The sequence below is a fragment of the Centruroides vittatus genome, unplaced genomic scaffold, assembly GCF_030686945.1.
Source record: "Centruroides vittatus isolate TY-2023 unplaced genomic scaffold, ASM3068694v2 contig_2733, whole genome shotgun sequence".
NCBI classification, from domain to species: Eukaryota; Metazoa; Arthropoda; class Arachnida; order Scorpiones; family Buthidae; genus Centruroides; species Centruroides vittatus.
This window is the reverse complement of record NW_027121740.1, coordinates 59588-76590: the sequence shown is the minus strand read 5'-3', so window position 1 is coordinate 76590 and position 17003 is coordinate 59588. Positions and strand designations below refer to the sequence as shown.

General features: G+C 27.1%; 1 protein-coding gene across 2 annotated transcripts in view; it reads left to right on the top strand.

Moving 5' to 3' along the window:
- Positions 1-16279, top strand: part of Art4 (arginine methyltransferase 4) — a 40417-nt gene extending 24138 nt beyond the window's left edge. The window contains exons 2-14 of one of the 2 annotated variants that reach the window (XM_067266460.1): positions 367-498; positions 705-805; positions 8000-8104; positions 8969-9079; positions 9173-9350; positions 9461-9551; positions 9652-9733; positions 13494-13669; positions 13792-13929; positions 14048-14229; positions 14302-14433; positions 14500-14618; positions 14695-16279. In XM_067266460.1, coding sequence (XP_067122561.1) covers positions 367-498; positions 705-805; positions 8000-8104; positions 8969-9079; positions 9173-9350; positions 9461-9551; positions 9652-9733; positions 13494-13669; positions 13792-13929; positions 14048-14229; positions 14302-14433; positions 14500-14618; positions 14695-14838 — 1691 coding nt within the window. In that variant the 3' untranslated portion in view covers positions 14839-16279. Of the gene's footprint in view, positions 1-366; positions 499-704; positions 806-7999; positions 8105-8968; positions 9080-9172; positions 9351-9460; positions 9552-9651; positions 9734-13493; positions 13670-13791; positions 13930-14047; positions 14230-14301; positions 14434-14499; positions 14619-14691 lie in introns of both variants that reach the window. The other variant, XM_067266459.1, reaches the window with a different exon arrangement.
- The last annotated feature ends 724 nt before the right edge of the window (positions 16280-17003 follow it).

Below are 17003 nucleotides of genomic sequence, written 5' to 3'. Positions count from 1 at the left end.
TTTCTAAGTAAAAATTGAAAGTGTCTGTAGAAGTAATTTTTTAAAATATCCTTTTTCGTGATAGTTTTAATACTTATTACTATAATCTAGATATGTATTGGGCCACAAGTATATTATATATACTTGTGGCCCATAACTCCATGACTTCTTCCAATGTGGCCCAGTGAAACAAAAAGGTTGGATACCCCTGATTTAGAGTGTGTTATTTAAGTGTAAATTTTAACACTAGTTTTTATGACAAAATTTTGATATTAAAATGAAAGTTTCTGTTTATTTTAAATAGTAATAAATTTATATGGATTACAGTTGTTAATTCTTTTAAATGTGTTTTAAGTTTTTAAAAATATATTATGATTTATATTTCAGGTAATAATGGACCAGCAGTATTGTTAGAATTACAAATAAGCAAGGATATAGATTCTGCTCAATATGGAAGACAGTCATATATTATCACCAAAGATGATACCACATGGATTATTCATTTTCCATCCCAAAAGGGTACTATTTTATTAGATTAATATGTTTTTATATTATAGCTTTCAAAATGTATATTGCTTTTATTTTTTGAAGCTTGGAAAAAATCATTATTATTTTTTTTTTTGTTACATATTTTCTTTTAATTTTCAGTAAAGTTTTTATTTATGGTAGTACTTTTTCTAAATATTTTAAATTAAAAATCTAATTTAAATTTTTTTTATTACTAGAACTTCACAGGTTTAGGGAATACATTTATAATTTTAAAACTGGAAAATCATCTATATTTACTTTGCGGACAGATGATGCATCAGCAACTCAGTATTTTCAGGTATAAATTTTTAAATATTTTTTTTTATATGTAAATTAAAAAACATATATATATATATATATATTTAAAAGTAAATAACGATTATCCAGTACTTTATCAGACTTCAGTTGGGATGATAACATAAATTAAATTTATTGGAACTGTCTTCTTTTTTTTTTTTTTTTTTTTTTTTCAAAACATTTTTAGAAAATTATTGTAATCAACAATAAATTATTTCATTTATACAACTCTGAAGGTTATCTTATTTAAGGGTTCTTTCATAGTTATATAAATCAAATACTATAATATAATAGAAGAGTTAGAAGTACAAAATAATTAATAAATTATTATTTTATTTTACTTTAAATATTAAAAAAGAACATTTTTTAATTTTTGAAACAAATTTCATAAAACATTCCATCATTCTGTTTGAATATCTTAAAGCTGATGAAACCTTAAATAAAATAGGCAAAAGTACTTTTAATATAAAAAGCTTGTGACATTCTGTATTATATTTATTTGTTCATAATGTCATGATTCCACATATTTAAATAAATTATGTATTTTTTACTGTTCAACAAAAATTTTCGTTTTGAATTTTTTAAATTGATAATTAAATCCTAGATTTTGTTAATTATGTGAAAATAATGTTAATCAGAAATTTAGTTACAATGCTAAATATTTCAAAATAACAATAAATAATCCTAAATTTATTGAAAGAAATATTATATTTCATTCATTTACAATGTTTTCAAAAAAAAAAAGAACACATTTTAATTACATAATTATACTCAAACAAATTTTTCACACCATAACTTATTAATTAATTTTTTATAAATTAAATATAAATTGTTATATTTTTATGCTTATTTTTCTGTTTTCTGTTTGTTTCATGTTGTGATGGTTGAATATAAATGTAAATACCTTCTAAAACCGATAACCGGTGCGAACTATTTTTCTATAAATGAATATAAATGAATATTAAAATAGAAATAAAAATTAAAAAAGCGAGAGATAGATAGAAGAATAAAAAGAATAACATTAGTTTGTAGTCTTTTTCAAAAAGCATCAGATTTATGTAATTAATACTGAGATTTAATAAATCTAAAGCTAAAAATTATTTTAAAATATTCACTTTAATAATCTTCTTCAGAGATATGCTGATAAATAGTAATACTATAATGTTAAAATATTTATAGGTTTTTTTTGATAAGTTATAAATTTTTATTTTTAAATTATCTGTTACTTTATATAGAATTTTTTTATATTAAATATTTTTGCATCTTTTGATTTGAAAATTCACATAGAAGAAAATATTAATCTTACTTATATTATTTGTAAAAATATTATGCTAAATAGCAAGTATAAAGTTCACAGGTCAGAATTAGAGAATATAAATGTTTTATTAGAACATCAAACAAATTAAAACATACTCAGTTGTTTTAAGGTATTTTTCAAAAACCTTTCATTTTCAAGGATGTAATAAATAACAAAACATAAAAAAGTTCATTTTAGATTAAAATTCAAATGTTTTAGAAATAAACATTTTGTTACATTTTAAATATAAACAAAAACAATCCGTAACTATAGCAACCTTTTTAGAATTGTTTTATTCAATTTTACAATAACAAACATTAAAAACAAAAAAATAGGATACATAGTCTCGATTTTACTGTACTGTGTTTAACTTGGTGACTTATTGAATTTTGCTGTTTTAAGTTCACTTCTTTGAAAGTTATCTTTAATGAGGAAAAAAATTATAATTTTTGTTATTTGTAACTTTGTCATTTAATGATTTTCTATAAATCCAAAACTTTTAAACTTTTGCATCTTGTATTTTCAAAATATATTATTAAACACTTTTTTGCTGCTGAGATTCATTTTATTTGGCAATAATATATTAAGCAAAAAGTTGTTTAATAATATATTTTGAATTGTTCTGCTGAAGGTGAATTAGAGTATCTTGTAATTTCTACAATTTTTAGTGGTAATTTTTCAGATTTGATGTTATCTTTTCTGCATTTCCTTTTTGCTTTTCAATGATTTTAGAAATACAGGGTTCCTATGCTCCTGGAAAGTCAGGGATTTTCATTAGTGTTTGGAAAGTCATAGAATTTGTCGAAAATTGTCAAAAGGTCAGGGAATTTGTCTCCTTAGCTGCCTTGTTGATTTCGTTTGCTGAATATGGCTGACCATGCATAGCCATCTGCAGGCAGCAAGAAGTAATGCTGCAATCTTTAATAAGAAAATATACCAGAATCCGTTTTGAATCCGAAATGGCTTTTTTCACTATTCTGAAGCCATATAATTTTACATCTGAAGCCATATAATTTTATCATAGGAGGCGCACATCGTTTTCCCAAACGGAATAAAAGGAAATTTAAATATTTGGAACGGCACGTGGTTGCCCAATGTACTCGATCGTTTAAATTACGGAACACGTTCCATTTATTTATGCTGTTCGATTATCAAATCCAGAATTGGCCTGAGGAAGAGCCCAGGAGGGGCAGTGAAAACGTTCGCCATTTCGAAAAATAGTTTGCACCGGTTATCGGTTTTAGAAGGTATTTTAATTTTTTTATAATTTTACAGTTGTGGATTAATAACAGGATAAACTACTATTATGTAATAGTGTTTAATTTTTAATTTTAATAATTCAGCAATTATAAAAAGATGAATTTGTTAATTAGAATAAAAAATAACTAATTAAAAATTAGTTTACAAACTTTTAAAACTTGAAATCGTAATTTATTAGAATGTTTACTTCAAAATAGCTAAATAGATCAGTAAAAATCTGTAATTTAATTGTTTTTCATGTTTAAAACATTACTGCATAACATAAAAAATTATAAATAGCTACCCAACATTTACAGTAAAATGCTGGCACCAACTAGTAGTTTTTTACATTTGTTGTTACAATTTTCCTTGAAAGTACTGTACTGCAAGCATATTTTTCACCTTCCCATTAATTTCTGCAACTTTGATACATAGTTTAATAATTAGTTTAACAGAAATAATGTTGGGTAACAACATCATTTCTGTTACAATATCCACTGATTTTGGCAAATTTAGGGAACATACCTGTAATAGATATACTGTAGTTATAGTTTTGAAAATCAACTAGGTAATCTGATAGTTTAACCAATGTTAACTTGCTTATAATTAATTATAAATTTAAAAAGCTGGTAAATTTTTAAAAAATTAATTAAATTACTAAAAAATTAAAATAAATTTGATTATCTTTTGTGCAAAACAATTTTTACAGTTATGTTGCAAAAGAGATTTGTAGTTACGATTCTATGCACTGAACTTCTATATTTTAATAACATAATTGTAATTTTGTTTGATGTTTATTTTTGTATTTATTTCATTTTATTTTATTTAAATTCTATAGATTTTAACAATCCCAATTTTTGTAATACTATGACGTCATAGGAATACAAATGTGAAGTTCCGGAATTGTCCCGGAACTCAGTAAAATAGAAAAACGTAAAATAATTTAATTATTAGAGAAACAAAAGGAATGAACAAAAAATTTTTTATAGAAACTTGAGAAATAGTCGATAGTGCAGCTCTCAAGATCAATCATTTGGATTGGAGTCGGATTTTCCATTGTTTGAAAAGACAATGATGACTTCTGCAAACTCCGATTCTTCAATTGTCGTAAGTAAATCGGGGAATACATTGGATTCCCATCATAAAGCATGGGTGAGGATCCAAAACCAATCCAGGAATGATCTAAAGACAGGGAGGTGATAAAAAGTTGGTATCTCAAAGACATGAGGCTGTCAAGAGTCATCTTTTCCGTAGCCATTGCCACCAATCACCTTCAGTCATTTGCATTTTCCTTACACTTTATCTCCGCTATTTCACTGTCGCTGCTGCCTTTTCCTTCCACAAATTAACAGTTGCTTTTCAAAAGGAGAACTTTTCTAACTCAGGAAAAACACAAGTGATTTATGTTAGTGTGGGTCCCCAGATGGGGTTCAAACTTTAGTAACCTTCGAAATTCTTATGTAAACAACAAGACTAAAGATAAAACAACAAGTATGTGTCAAATTTCTGCCAAGGGCTTAGCGGAAGACAAACTCTAACATGAGCGCTCATAAGTAGGTAGATCATTGACTCACGAGTCTATAAAATGTTGGCCAAGATAAACCTTTTCGAACAATAAAAGAGGGAATTTTTGATAAATGAAAGATGAAAATAATCGTTAAAATTCTTAGACGTCAAAAATGGTATAACAACCTGAATTATGAGTGTAGGTGTTGATGTTTTATAAACAATTGCCGGGCAGAGTCAATAAAGAGGTATTAAATAGAAACCTCAAATCGGACCTTTCCCACGACTCAAAGACGTTTCGTCTTGCACCTGGAGACAAAGGAGAGACCAATCGGGAAGCGAGGAATGGGACGAGGGACCAATCCAAAAATGCAAATAGAGGAAAAACCCTATAAAAATCGGGATATCAAGGTCAAAAGACAGTCTCTTCTGGATTAAGCCAAGAGTCTCCTCATTATTCGGATAACAGTTGTGATCCGTATTTAGTTGTGTCGTCGCCATCAAGATAGAACTTCGCTGCACCATATCCCCGATCATCCGTCTGTCCAGTGATCTCCTCTTGTCCACCCCAGGGCTGCGACTGACGCCAAAGTCTTGTCTGGATTAGTGACTGTCAATTGACGATGTAAGCACTAATGTTAACAAATAAATGGTTTTCGTGTGAAAAATACTTGAGATCATTTGCCTCCTCCATCACAACCCACATACAACCCTCCTTTCGGTTTATCTTGATGCAGGATTAACCGATCCCACCTAAAAGATGGCAACCCAACACAGGTGCCGAGGAGTGGGTTCTAACGTCCCCTATCTCCATCGGGTCGGCTCCTTACATTAGTGCTAAACATCAAACAGAAATCAAATGAACTTTCCTTTCTGGATCATTCACTGAACTTTGCTCCGGATTCCACTAACATCACTATGAACTTGAGAAATGAAGACAACTTCAACTGTATTGTAAGCATATTTGTACAATAAACTGGTTAAACGGTAAAGAGGTGTCTTCGTCCGTCTGTACCACGTTTCCTGTATACTTATTAGTCCCTCAACTTTTCTGACGTTGGGAGAATTAACTTTATCCCCTTTATTTTCCCAAAGGGAAAGAGTCATCATATCTCACACAAGCGAAACTCTAAGTTTCAAATCTTATGTTCTAATTGACATTTGAAATTATGTTAAACCTGAGGAAGGCTATTTAAGATTGCTGAAAACATTAGTTCGTTTAATTAAAATTTGCTATAAAACTGAGAAAGATGGTTTGTGATATGATTTGCAATAATTATAAGAATTGTAATTAAGGGTTAAAATAAATAAATTTTGCCTGCATTCTTAAGAAAATTTTATGCAAAGACAAAATTTAATGCAAAATTAATTAAATAATAAATAAAAATTATTAAAAATAAATATTAAAACTCTGGCTTTTACACAGAGACCAAAATCAAAATGGCAGCAATGGAACATTTTTTTTTCTTTTCATGAGTTGCCAATTCAGCAAATTTTTTGCTAGATTTAGTGGATTTATGAACAATCTAGCTAAAAAAATCAAACAATTCTAATGGAAACAATATGATTTGGGTATTTTTATTTAAAATGTCTAGCTGTAAATTTGAATTTTGAGTTGGCAACACTACTTTTAATTAATATATATGCAGATGCGGATTGGATGCCATTTGAATGTTGTAGTTAGTGTTTTTCTACATTCTTAAATTATAATGGCATGGAAACAAACAAGGTTTAATCTCCAATGGCTGGATCCAGCTATTCATTCAGAATTCAATTCCTGGGTAGGAACTGTAAAAGATGATGATACAAAAGCATTTTGCTGCATTTGTTGTAAAGTTTTTTCGTTAAGTAATATGGGAAAGCGTGCATTAATATCACATGCAAATAGTTCTAGTCATGTTGAAATAAAAAGATTGAAGTTGGAACAAACTTCACTGATAAGGTTTTTAACCCCAACAAATTCAAACTCTTCTAATAGTTAACAAAATGTGTGTGAAATAGCTTCTATTGTGGAAGATAGATCTAAGATCACTAATGAACAGTCTCTCACCAAATCAACATGTCTTAGCAGCACATTGACACCTTTTGTGATAAAAGATGATATAATAAAAGCAGAGATAACTTGGGCATTGGCAGTTGTAAAGAAAAAGATGTCACTCAATTCATGCTCTGATGATAAAAACATTTTCAAAAAAATGTTCCCTGACAGTACTATAGCCACACAATTTCAATTGGGTCCAGATAAAGCTTCCTATATAATAAATTATGGCCTAGCCCAGTGATTCTCAAAGTGGGGGTCGCGAAAAATATTTGGGGGTCGCTGAAAAATTGATGCCAGATCAATTTTTTCAAATATTTTATAAATTTAGTATGGATTCATGTTTAGAAATAATAGAAATAAAAAATGTATAAAATAATTTTTACTTAAATAAATTGCACATATAAATAATAAAAATAATATAAATATTTAAATCCGAGCCTAACCCCTCCCTGCGGGATGTTTTTCGACACATACTTATTCTTCGGGGTCCTTTGAAATTTTTAAGTGCAGAAGGGGGGTCGCAGTCCAAAAAGTTTGAGAAACACTGGCCTAGCCCATTATTTCAGAGAAAAATTGATTGATACTGTTACAAGTTGCAATAATGTTACTATCTCCTTTGATGAATCACTAAACAAATTTGCTCAAAGAACTCAAATGGATCTTGTGATAAAATACTGGGACGAGAGTAAAGATAAGGTTATTAATGAACCTCTATTGTAGATAGATATTGATTAAAACTTGAATGAAATTTAAAAAGAAATTAAATTAACTTACAGTATAAAAATTACTCAGTCAAAAGCCATAAAGTCTATATAGAATTATTTGAATGTTTCTGTGAAGAATCAGCAAATGTTTAGATTTACAACAGATTTTCATATTTAAAATTGTGTTGCTGTGTTGTCTTGAATTTGATAATATAAATCCAAAAACATAGTATAGTAAGATAATATTTATTATATTAAAAATTGAATAGGATTATTTTTTTAATGTCAGCAAAAGCTAAATATGTATTGTAAGTAGTCAAATGTATTAATCTATAGATTTGTCTAAATGTGAAAAAATTTTCAATTTGTATTATTAATAAGTTACTAAAAACAAATTTTTTTTTTCAGTTCTATGGTTATCTTTCTCAGCAACAAAATATGATGCAAGATTACATTAGGACATCTACTTATCAGAGAGCAATTTTAGCAAATATGGAAGATTTTAAAGATAAAGTAAGAGAATTTCAAATATGCAAAATATTAATTTTTAATTTTGTACATTTTATTTTATAGTATAAAATATTTTGAGTTATTTTAAAAATTTATAGAAGTTATTTTTATGTATTTTTTTGAAATATAATAAAAGTACATTAAAAAAATGAAAGAATTTTGTATATCAATTCCAAATTTCATAATAATGAATAAAATAATATTTTGAACTATAGTTTGATCAACTGGTTTTCAAACTCACTTTCAGTTGGTAATTTCTGATTATTTAATTATCATATTTCTTAATTCAAAGAAATACTGTATTTAGGAGGTTATAGTATAATAGTGGCTAATGTGTGTAGATATCAAGCCTGATATAAATTTAAAAATAAATATTTTTATACTAAATAATTTTTTATGGGATAAATTATTTTCCAACTAAATAATAAAAGTAAAACATATATATTTATACAGTTTATGAAATAAGTTTGAGGTTAATAAAAGTTTCATAGTGGCATTGGCTTGGATGAGTGAATTTGTCATATTTTAAAATTTGGTTTAGAAATAATTTCAAGTATGTAAAGGGAAAATCTAATTAGAAGAAAGTGTTTTAACAACTGAAATTCTAATAATTGGTTTTATCTCAGATACACTTTAGTTACTCTGCTTTAATGCATATATTACTTTAATAAGAAATTTTTTAAAATATATTTTAAAAATATTGAAAATGCTATTACTTTATTTTATCTGTAACAATATAAACTTTTGCTAACAATTTTGAAATAATGTTAGAAAGAAATTTTAAGCAAAATGAGAACTAAGTTATATATAATATTGTATGTATGTAAATCTTATTATTAAATATAACAAATTTTTTGTCAATTTCAGATAGTTTTAGATGTAGGTGCAGGTTCCGGAATACTTTCTTTTTTTGCTATACAAGCTGGAGCAAGAAAAGTATATGCTGTTGAAGCAAGTTCTATGGCAAAACATGCTGAAGTTAGTATCTATGATTATTTATATATTTAAATGATAAATGATGATTATTTATGATTCAAATATTTTATACTGTATTTTTTGCAATTGTTTTAGACTTTAGTTTATCACAACAAATTGGCAGGAAGAATTATAGTGATACCTGGAAAAATTGAAGAAATTACTCTACCAGAATTAGTTAATGTGATTGTTTCAGAACCAATGGGATATATGTTGTTTAATGAACGTATGCTTGAAACATATCTTCATGCTAAGAAATGGTTGTCACCTGATGGTAATGTCATCTTTAAATAAATTAAAAATAAAATTTATCACTCTTATTGATGAAAAATTTTTATTCAAAAAATAGTTGTTTACATTCTAATTTAAGTGGGATATTTTCAGGTAAAATGTTTCCTTCTAGAGGAGATCTCCACATTGCACCTTTTAGTGATTCATCTTTATATATGGAACAGTTAAATAAGGCTAATTTTTGGTAAGTTTTGTAGTATTGTGAATGTAATGGGTTTTGTTATGTGTAAATATTATTAAATTGCAAGATCAGAACTTAATACAATTAAAATTATGAATTATAGGTATCAACAGTCTTTTCATGGAGTGGATTTATCAAGTTTAAGAGATGCAGCTGTTCAAGAATATTTCAGACAACCAGTTGTTGTAAATATTTTTATTTAAATTTTCTATAGTCTTATTTTTTTTACCCATTTGTACTGGGAATTTCCTCCTTGAATCATTTAAGACAGCATCTAAAGTGATTGAAAATTGTAAATGGTATACATTGGAAAGTTGTATATTTGTTTATGTTAATTATTATACAAAGTCCTCTAGGACATATATTGCTAACCCTCAGAATTACATTTCTGGGGTAACTGAGTTTGAATGTTTAAAAAACTCCTAAAATCATATGAATAGATGTGTGTTGATATTTTTGCTTTCTGAACTTTGCCCTGTGGATGTGGCTATCATCTCATACTTAAAACAGAAAAGATTATGATTATTTGATTTAAAAAATCTCACAAGAAAGATTTTATTGATTAAGGCAATGTGATATAACACTGTTTGCCGTGGTCTTTTTGTGCTCTCTGAGCAGTAAAGAGCCTAAAACCACGAATGAATAAATAAATAAAAAAACACTGTGTGTCTTCAAAAACTTTTGAAATTCTCACACCTTGGTTATTAAAAACCAAAAAAATATCATCTAGAAAATACTTCTTATTCCTAGTTAATATTTTTGCTTATATTGTTTTATTTTCCTCGGTGTTATTCATCAGGGTTTCCATATCAACAGCAGTGTCACCTGTCTTGATCTGGTAATAGAAAGCTTGGTATGCTTCAGGAACCCATCTCATCAGAGACATAATATCATTCATCTTACTTTTTGCAATCATCAATGTCCAAGTGTACTTTTTGTCTAGCTGATATGGATGTGCTGATGCTAGAGTACATTATTCATACCAGTAATTGAATATCTCAGAATACCACAAACTGAGGATTAGCACTATATGACCCAAGGGTTTCATATAATATAATGGGTGTTTTAAGTTCTGGTGATTTTAGAATATTTTGATAATATAAATGAACTATGAAAAAACTATATCCTATAGCCCAGTGGTTCTAAAAGTTGGAAAGTTGCACATTTGTGTATAAAAGATACATTTTTGCAGACCCCTATTTTCAGCTGTTAGCAGTTACTCATTAATTAATAAACTACAATAATAAAAAACATTTGAGGTATCTAATATTTTTTGACAGTGTTTGATTACAATAATTTGAAAAATTTTGTTAGAATAACAGAATTAAAAGTTATTAAAAATTTAATTAAAAAAACCAACTTTTTTTATTAAAATTAAAAAGTTGATTCTTTTTTGCAACATTTTAATAAATAATAATCAAATATATCAAATTTCATTTCAAGCTTAATATTGCTTTAAATAATATTTTAAAATACTTGCTTAGTAATAAAATAAGGGCAATTTATAAAATGTTCATGAAGACTTCTGAAGATACTTATCTTGTGGATCTCAGGAGTCTGCAGACTACAGTTTCAGAACCACTGCTATAGTCTATTTGAAATAATTTGTAACCAAGTAGACATTTGTCATTTTGCCATTTGATTCAATTAATATTATTTGAAGAGACACCAAAGTTAAATTTTTACATAAATTATTTTAATTATTTTTTGTTCTGATATTTATATTTAAAAATGCATCTTAAATTATTTATGAAAATATAAATTTTTTCTGGATTTTTATTTTAAAATTCTCACTTAATGTTCTTGTTAAAAAATAAGAAAAATTAAATATAATCACCATAGAAATTATTATTTGTTATTTACTTTATTAAAACAAAAAGTCTAGCACAGCGATTCTCAACCTTCTTAGCTCTACGACCTCCCAAATAGTAAATATAAATAAAATTAATATTTCGCGACCCACCCCACCCAAAGGAATAATAATAGTAAGCCTTACTATTACTAATTGAATTTTGACTGTAATTATAAATGTTAATTTTTTTAAATATTATATAATCACATTGCACTAATTTTATACATTAAGAAAATACCGACAGTATAAAAAATGTAATACAACTATTCCTATTATTTTATGTTGCTGCATTTATAGTGACAGGTATGTATGACATGTACATGTACATACATGAGCAATTTACAAGTTCCAACTAGATGTGTACTTGCTCTTTGTAATTTGATCCATATATGGAGAAAATTTTAAATGAAAAACAAATGCAACCATCACATTAATTTCTTTTCTTTACATGTGTACTTATTGTAAGTAAAACATTTATAAGTTTATAATAAATGATTTTTTCTCATAAAATTATTTCATTATTGTCTCGCAACTCTCCCTTTAATATCACTGCGACCCCCAGGTTGAGAAACGCTGGTTTAGCATATTTGGTTTTATTCAAATAAAATAATATATGCTTTTAATTTAAAGCAATTATTATTTATTTGTAAAACTATTTTCTAAGCAATTTAAAATTATTTACAAAATTATTTATTCAAAGATATCTTTAAACAGTATAAAACAGTATTATATTTGAAATGTTTTATCATATTGGTAATCTTTTTCATTTTTGCAAACTCACAAATATTTTCAAGATAAATTATCACATACATGCATTCTGTAGATGTATTATAATATTCTGATATAAAATATCATATGGCTAGGTGCCATCACATACATACATGTATCTAGCCATATGATATTTTACATCAGAATATAATAATATATTTAAAACTTTTCATATAAATTTATACACACACATGCACTATCATCAATGTGATGTTTTAGTCAGTTTATGTAATTTTATTTCTAATAATATAAATTATTCAGCAAAATGAGAAAATGTAACATGTTCTTTGATTTAAAAAATGTTGAATATATTATTGGAAAAATATACCAACATTATAACGGATTCACCTATATGGCATTTGATAAAATCTCACCAGATTAAAAACAGAAGAAAATTGAATGTATTTTATTAAGATGATACAGACTGATAGATGCTTCGAAATGTTCAGTTATGATTTTAAGAAAGTATTAAAGTTGAGAACTGCCTATACTTGCATAATTTAAAATTATAGATTAAATTAGAGATCATGGTGCTGTCAGATTCCATGCAGGTAGCTGAAGATTAAAGATTTTGAAGATTTGTAGCAGCCTTTCATGTAAATATAATAGCAATTAATTTAGAATATAATATATAAATTCTAAATTCACGTGTTTGTATATGTATATAATAATTTGGGATTTTATGATATGTCTGTCCCTTAAAAGTTGTTTTTTCTTTCTTTAGGATTGAGGATAATTTCTTTAAAGTAATATAAATAATAAAATAATTAATTATTAACATGTATTTTAAGAACAGATTTTAAATATCAAATTCTTGAAATTTATTATTAGCAGCAAACTTACATTTCATAATTCATAATGTTGTTCATTCACTTTTACCTTACAATATATACTGTGTTTCATTTTGTAAGATTCTGTCACTTAATATTTGACACTGGTATATCCATGTACTGTACATGCATAAAAATGCAGTATTTCTGTAATTTTTAAGAATTTAAAATTGCTATGAAATTTCTCCAAATAACATAATATATATAATTATCTATTAAATTTTTTACTTTTCAATCAAAAATTTTGTGGACAGACAGGCAAGAGTATATTTTTCTAGCTTATTAGATGATGAAAGTATTGATTGTTTATAATATTTATTAATAAATTAATCAGTATTTTGTAAAAATCCTAGAATTTTACTTTTGTTTCTAAGATTACAATTCTAGATTTTTAATCTTAGAAATTTACAAATTGAAGTAAAATTCCAGGAATTTTAATGAAAAAATATTTGATTGAAATTAGCAACATTACAAAATATTATTCTATATTTTTAGGATACTTTTGACATACGCATTTGCATGGCAAAGTCTCTTCGTTACACTGTAGATTTTCAGTCATCACACGAATCTGATCTTCATCAAATAGAAATACCTCTAAGTTATGTTTTGCTTCAATCAGGAGAATTGCATGGTTTAGCATTTTGGTTTGATGTGGCATTTTTTGGTTCCATGTGAGTAATACATTTTATTCTTTAATATAGAAAGTGTAAATGAAACATCAATTGTCTGTTAGCTTTTAGCAATTGTTTGAAATAAGTTTATTATTTTAATACCTGGAAATATGATATTTCAGACAAACAGTATGGCTTTCGACTTCTCCAACTCAACCTCTTACTCACTGGTACCAGGTTCGATGTTTATTAAATACACCTGTATTTGTTCAAAGAGGCCAAACATTAACAGGAAGAGTAGTTCTGAATTCAAATAAAAGGTTAGATGTTTAAATTTTTTTTAATGTTTTTTTATTTTATTATGAATTGCAAAAACTTTTGGCACTTAGAAAAAGAAATTTATTTCATACTTTTTATTTCTTTCCTTTTTTTTAATAGACAAAGCTATGATGTAGAAATAGAACTGTGTGTTGAAGGAACAGGAACTCGTGCTTTCAATACATTGGACTTGAAAAATCCATTCTTTAGATATACAGGTCAGGCAATACAACCACCACCTGGATGCAATGAAACATCTCCAAGTGAGAGTTACTGGCAAACTCTTGATGCTCAAAATGGGGGTGTGTATTTCTGTTTTGTTTTTCCTCTCCTCTCTAATTTTTCAAATTATGATTTTTTAAATTTATTTTTAGTTACTACTAATGCTGAACTTGTAGTAAATGGTATGACATTAATGAATGGAGATAATGTCATGGAAGTACATCCTGTCCAACAACCTTCACAACAGAATCTTGGATCACATCATTCTAGTATTATTTCTCTTGGTATGTAAAATATTTTTTGATATTATTGACATCATAAATGTTACTTACTTACTATTTATATTTAAGGATCATTATCTAGTCCAGGCACAATGAGTGCAAATATAAAAGCAGGAACTTCTCGTATTCAAGCAAGTATTCCTACTAGTTCCATAGGTGGAGGAATTTCTCCATCTCTTTTTACACAAGTAAGTATAATTTTTTTTGTCTACATCATACTTTTTTACAAAAAGTAATGAATTACATAATTATTATTTACAGCAGCAGCAACAACAGCAACAGCAGCAGCAAGTAGTATTAGGCAATACCTCTCATTTTCCTGTCAATAATAGTTTAATGATTGGTGATTATGTCACACCTGGCAATATTGTGATGCCTGGACAAATGAATCCAACTTTTAAACCATAATTAAAGAAAGCAAGAATGGACATCCAAAGTGGAAATGAACTTTTTTCATGAACAACAATTACTTTGAAAAAACATGCATGAGAGTGTGTGTTGTATAAATGTGAAATGAATGAATGTGATGTATGGATCAGGTGTGTTTAAAATAAACACACCAAAAAATTGTATATTTTGGACAATGAATAACAAATTGATTTGGAACAAATGATGCAGTCCTGCCATTCCCTGTTAATTTCAGTTGAGTTGTAAAATCTCATCTGTTGGGTGCTGTAGTATGGTATTTGGGGACAGTGAATTATTCATGTGATGGACAGTATTTAAATAGCAAATTAAACATAGCACTTTCAATTTAATTTTAAATAATTATTTATAGATAAAAGTTCTAAGGTGCTCAATAAGAATTTCTGCTACCATTCTGAATTATCTGCAACAACGAGATAAACTTTTACTGATAACATAAAGGTCATATAGGAATGTCCCCTTCTATTTATCGTCAATAAATTGTTCATGTCGCAAATCTACAATGGTGCTCATCCAGACTAAATTATGGAAATGGTGTAAGACATTCTCACAGGATCGACTTAGACTAAGCCATAGTAGAATGTTTTTACATAAGCTCACATTATTGGTGGTTCGTGTCAGAGTGTTGTCTTATTTGTCTAGCACATAAAGTTGCATTAGAATTAGTTCAGTAAAGACTCGAAAAGTAGACATTTCTCTGCATGGCACAAATTGTAATAGTGATGTATTTTATTGTGACCACCATACTATCAATCTCAAGGATTTATCCTTGTTGTAAACAGTCTCGTTATAAGAGACCATTGAGTATTTTTTCAATCATCTCCCACTGGTAATCATCAAGTAGGGAATAAGTAGAATAATTTAGACTATTGCATTTTAAAGTTTGTTGCAATTATTGGCAGGTCTGCTGTTAAAATTTTTGTGTTTGTGTGTCTTATAGACACTGAGAGATCATGTTGATGTCTTTGGGATGTGAAATTCATAGCCACAGTATTTTCTAATTTATTTGTTTTGTGTTTGAATAATCACTGTAGTTTTATAGGTTATGAGTTTCAACAGTCTCAAAGATAAGTTGTATGAATTCTGTTCTGGAAGTTTAATTTTTCCAGTGAGAATTCTGTATAGGATTGTTTTCTTCCACCCTGTAATGCCAATATTTGCCTTAAGACTGCAGTTCTGTAGAAGTTGCTTGGCAGCTTTTAGATACAAAATTTATAATTATAAGCAAAAATTCAATTTTTTGTTTTTTAAAGCCATTTGAAAGCATTTTTAAATATCAAAATTCAAAAATAGCTTTCCCTTTTTTAATAGATATGCAATTTGGATCATTCTCAAAAATAAAGTGGATTTTATGTTGACAGAAATTTGTCAGTTGAATCTGTATCTGCACTATTAAAACTTAATAAAAGTGGCACAATGTGTATACTTTTTTCTCCTTGTCTCGTAAGAGACATTCAAAACTTGATATATAGTATGGTTTTGAACAATGTATGATATTGTGAAAATTAATCATGAAATGTCAGTCTTAAAATTTGTATATAATCTGTAGTTTATAAACAATTTACAAAAAATGATAAGTTTGAAGTTTATGTGACGATAGTACATATTCACATTACATCATAAGTGTTAGACTACTTGTAACAATACATTTTTATACCATTTTAAATATCAAATTGCTCATAAACATTCAAATTCTAAAATAGGTTTTACAAATCAAAGGATTTTTTTTATTAAAATATGTTGTAGATATTGTTATTTGAGATATTTTTATAGCTTGAAAGAAATGTGTGAACTCATTAGTCAGTATAGAAATTTGTGTTAGCTGATATTTAAAAATTCTATCTATTATTTATCATTAAATATTGTTCAAATAGTTCATTGATTGAATAATACTAGTATAAAATCTTTTTTCATTGGGAATTTTATGGATAGATAATGATATTCACTGTTATAAAATTTAATCATATAATAATTAAAAACTTAAATATCTAACATTCTTGAAGGTTCTCATTGATTATTGCAGAATTAATTAATTGATGATTAATTCGCTTGTTTTAACAATTGTTATTTGGAAAAAATCAAATGTTTTATTACTTGGTATTGCTAATATAATTAGATTTATTTCCTTCGATTTGCCAATTTAACAT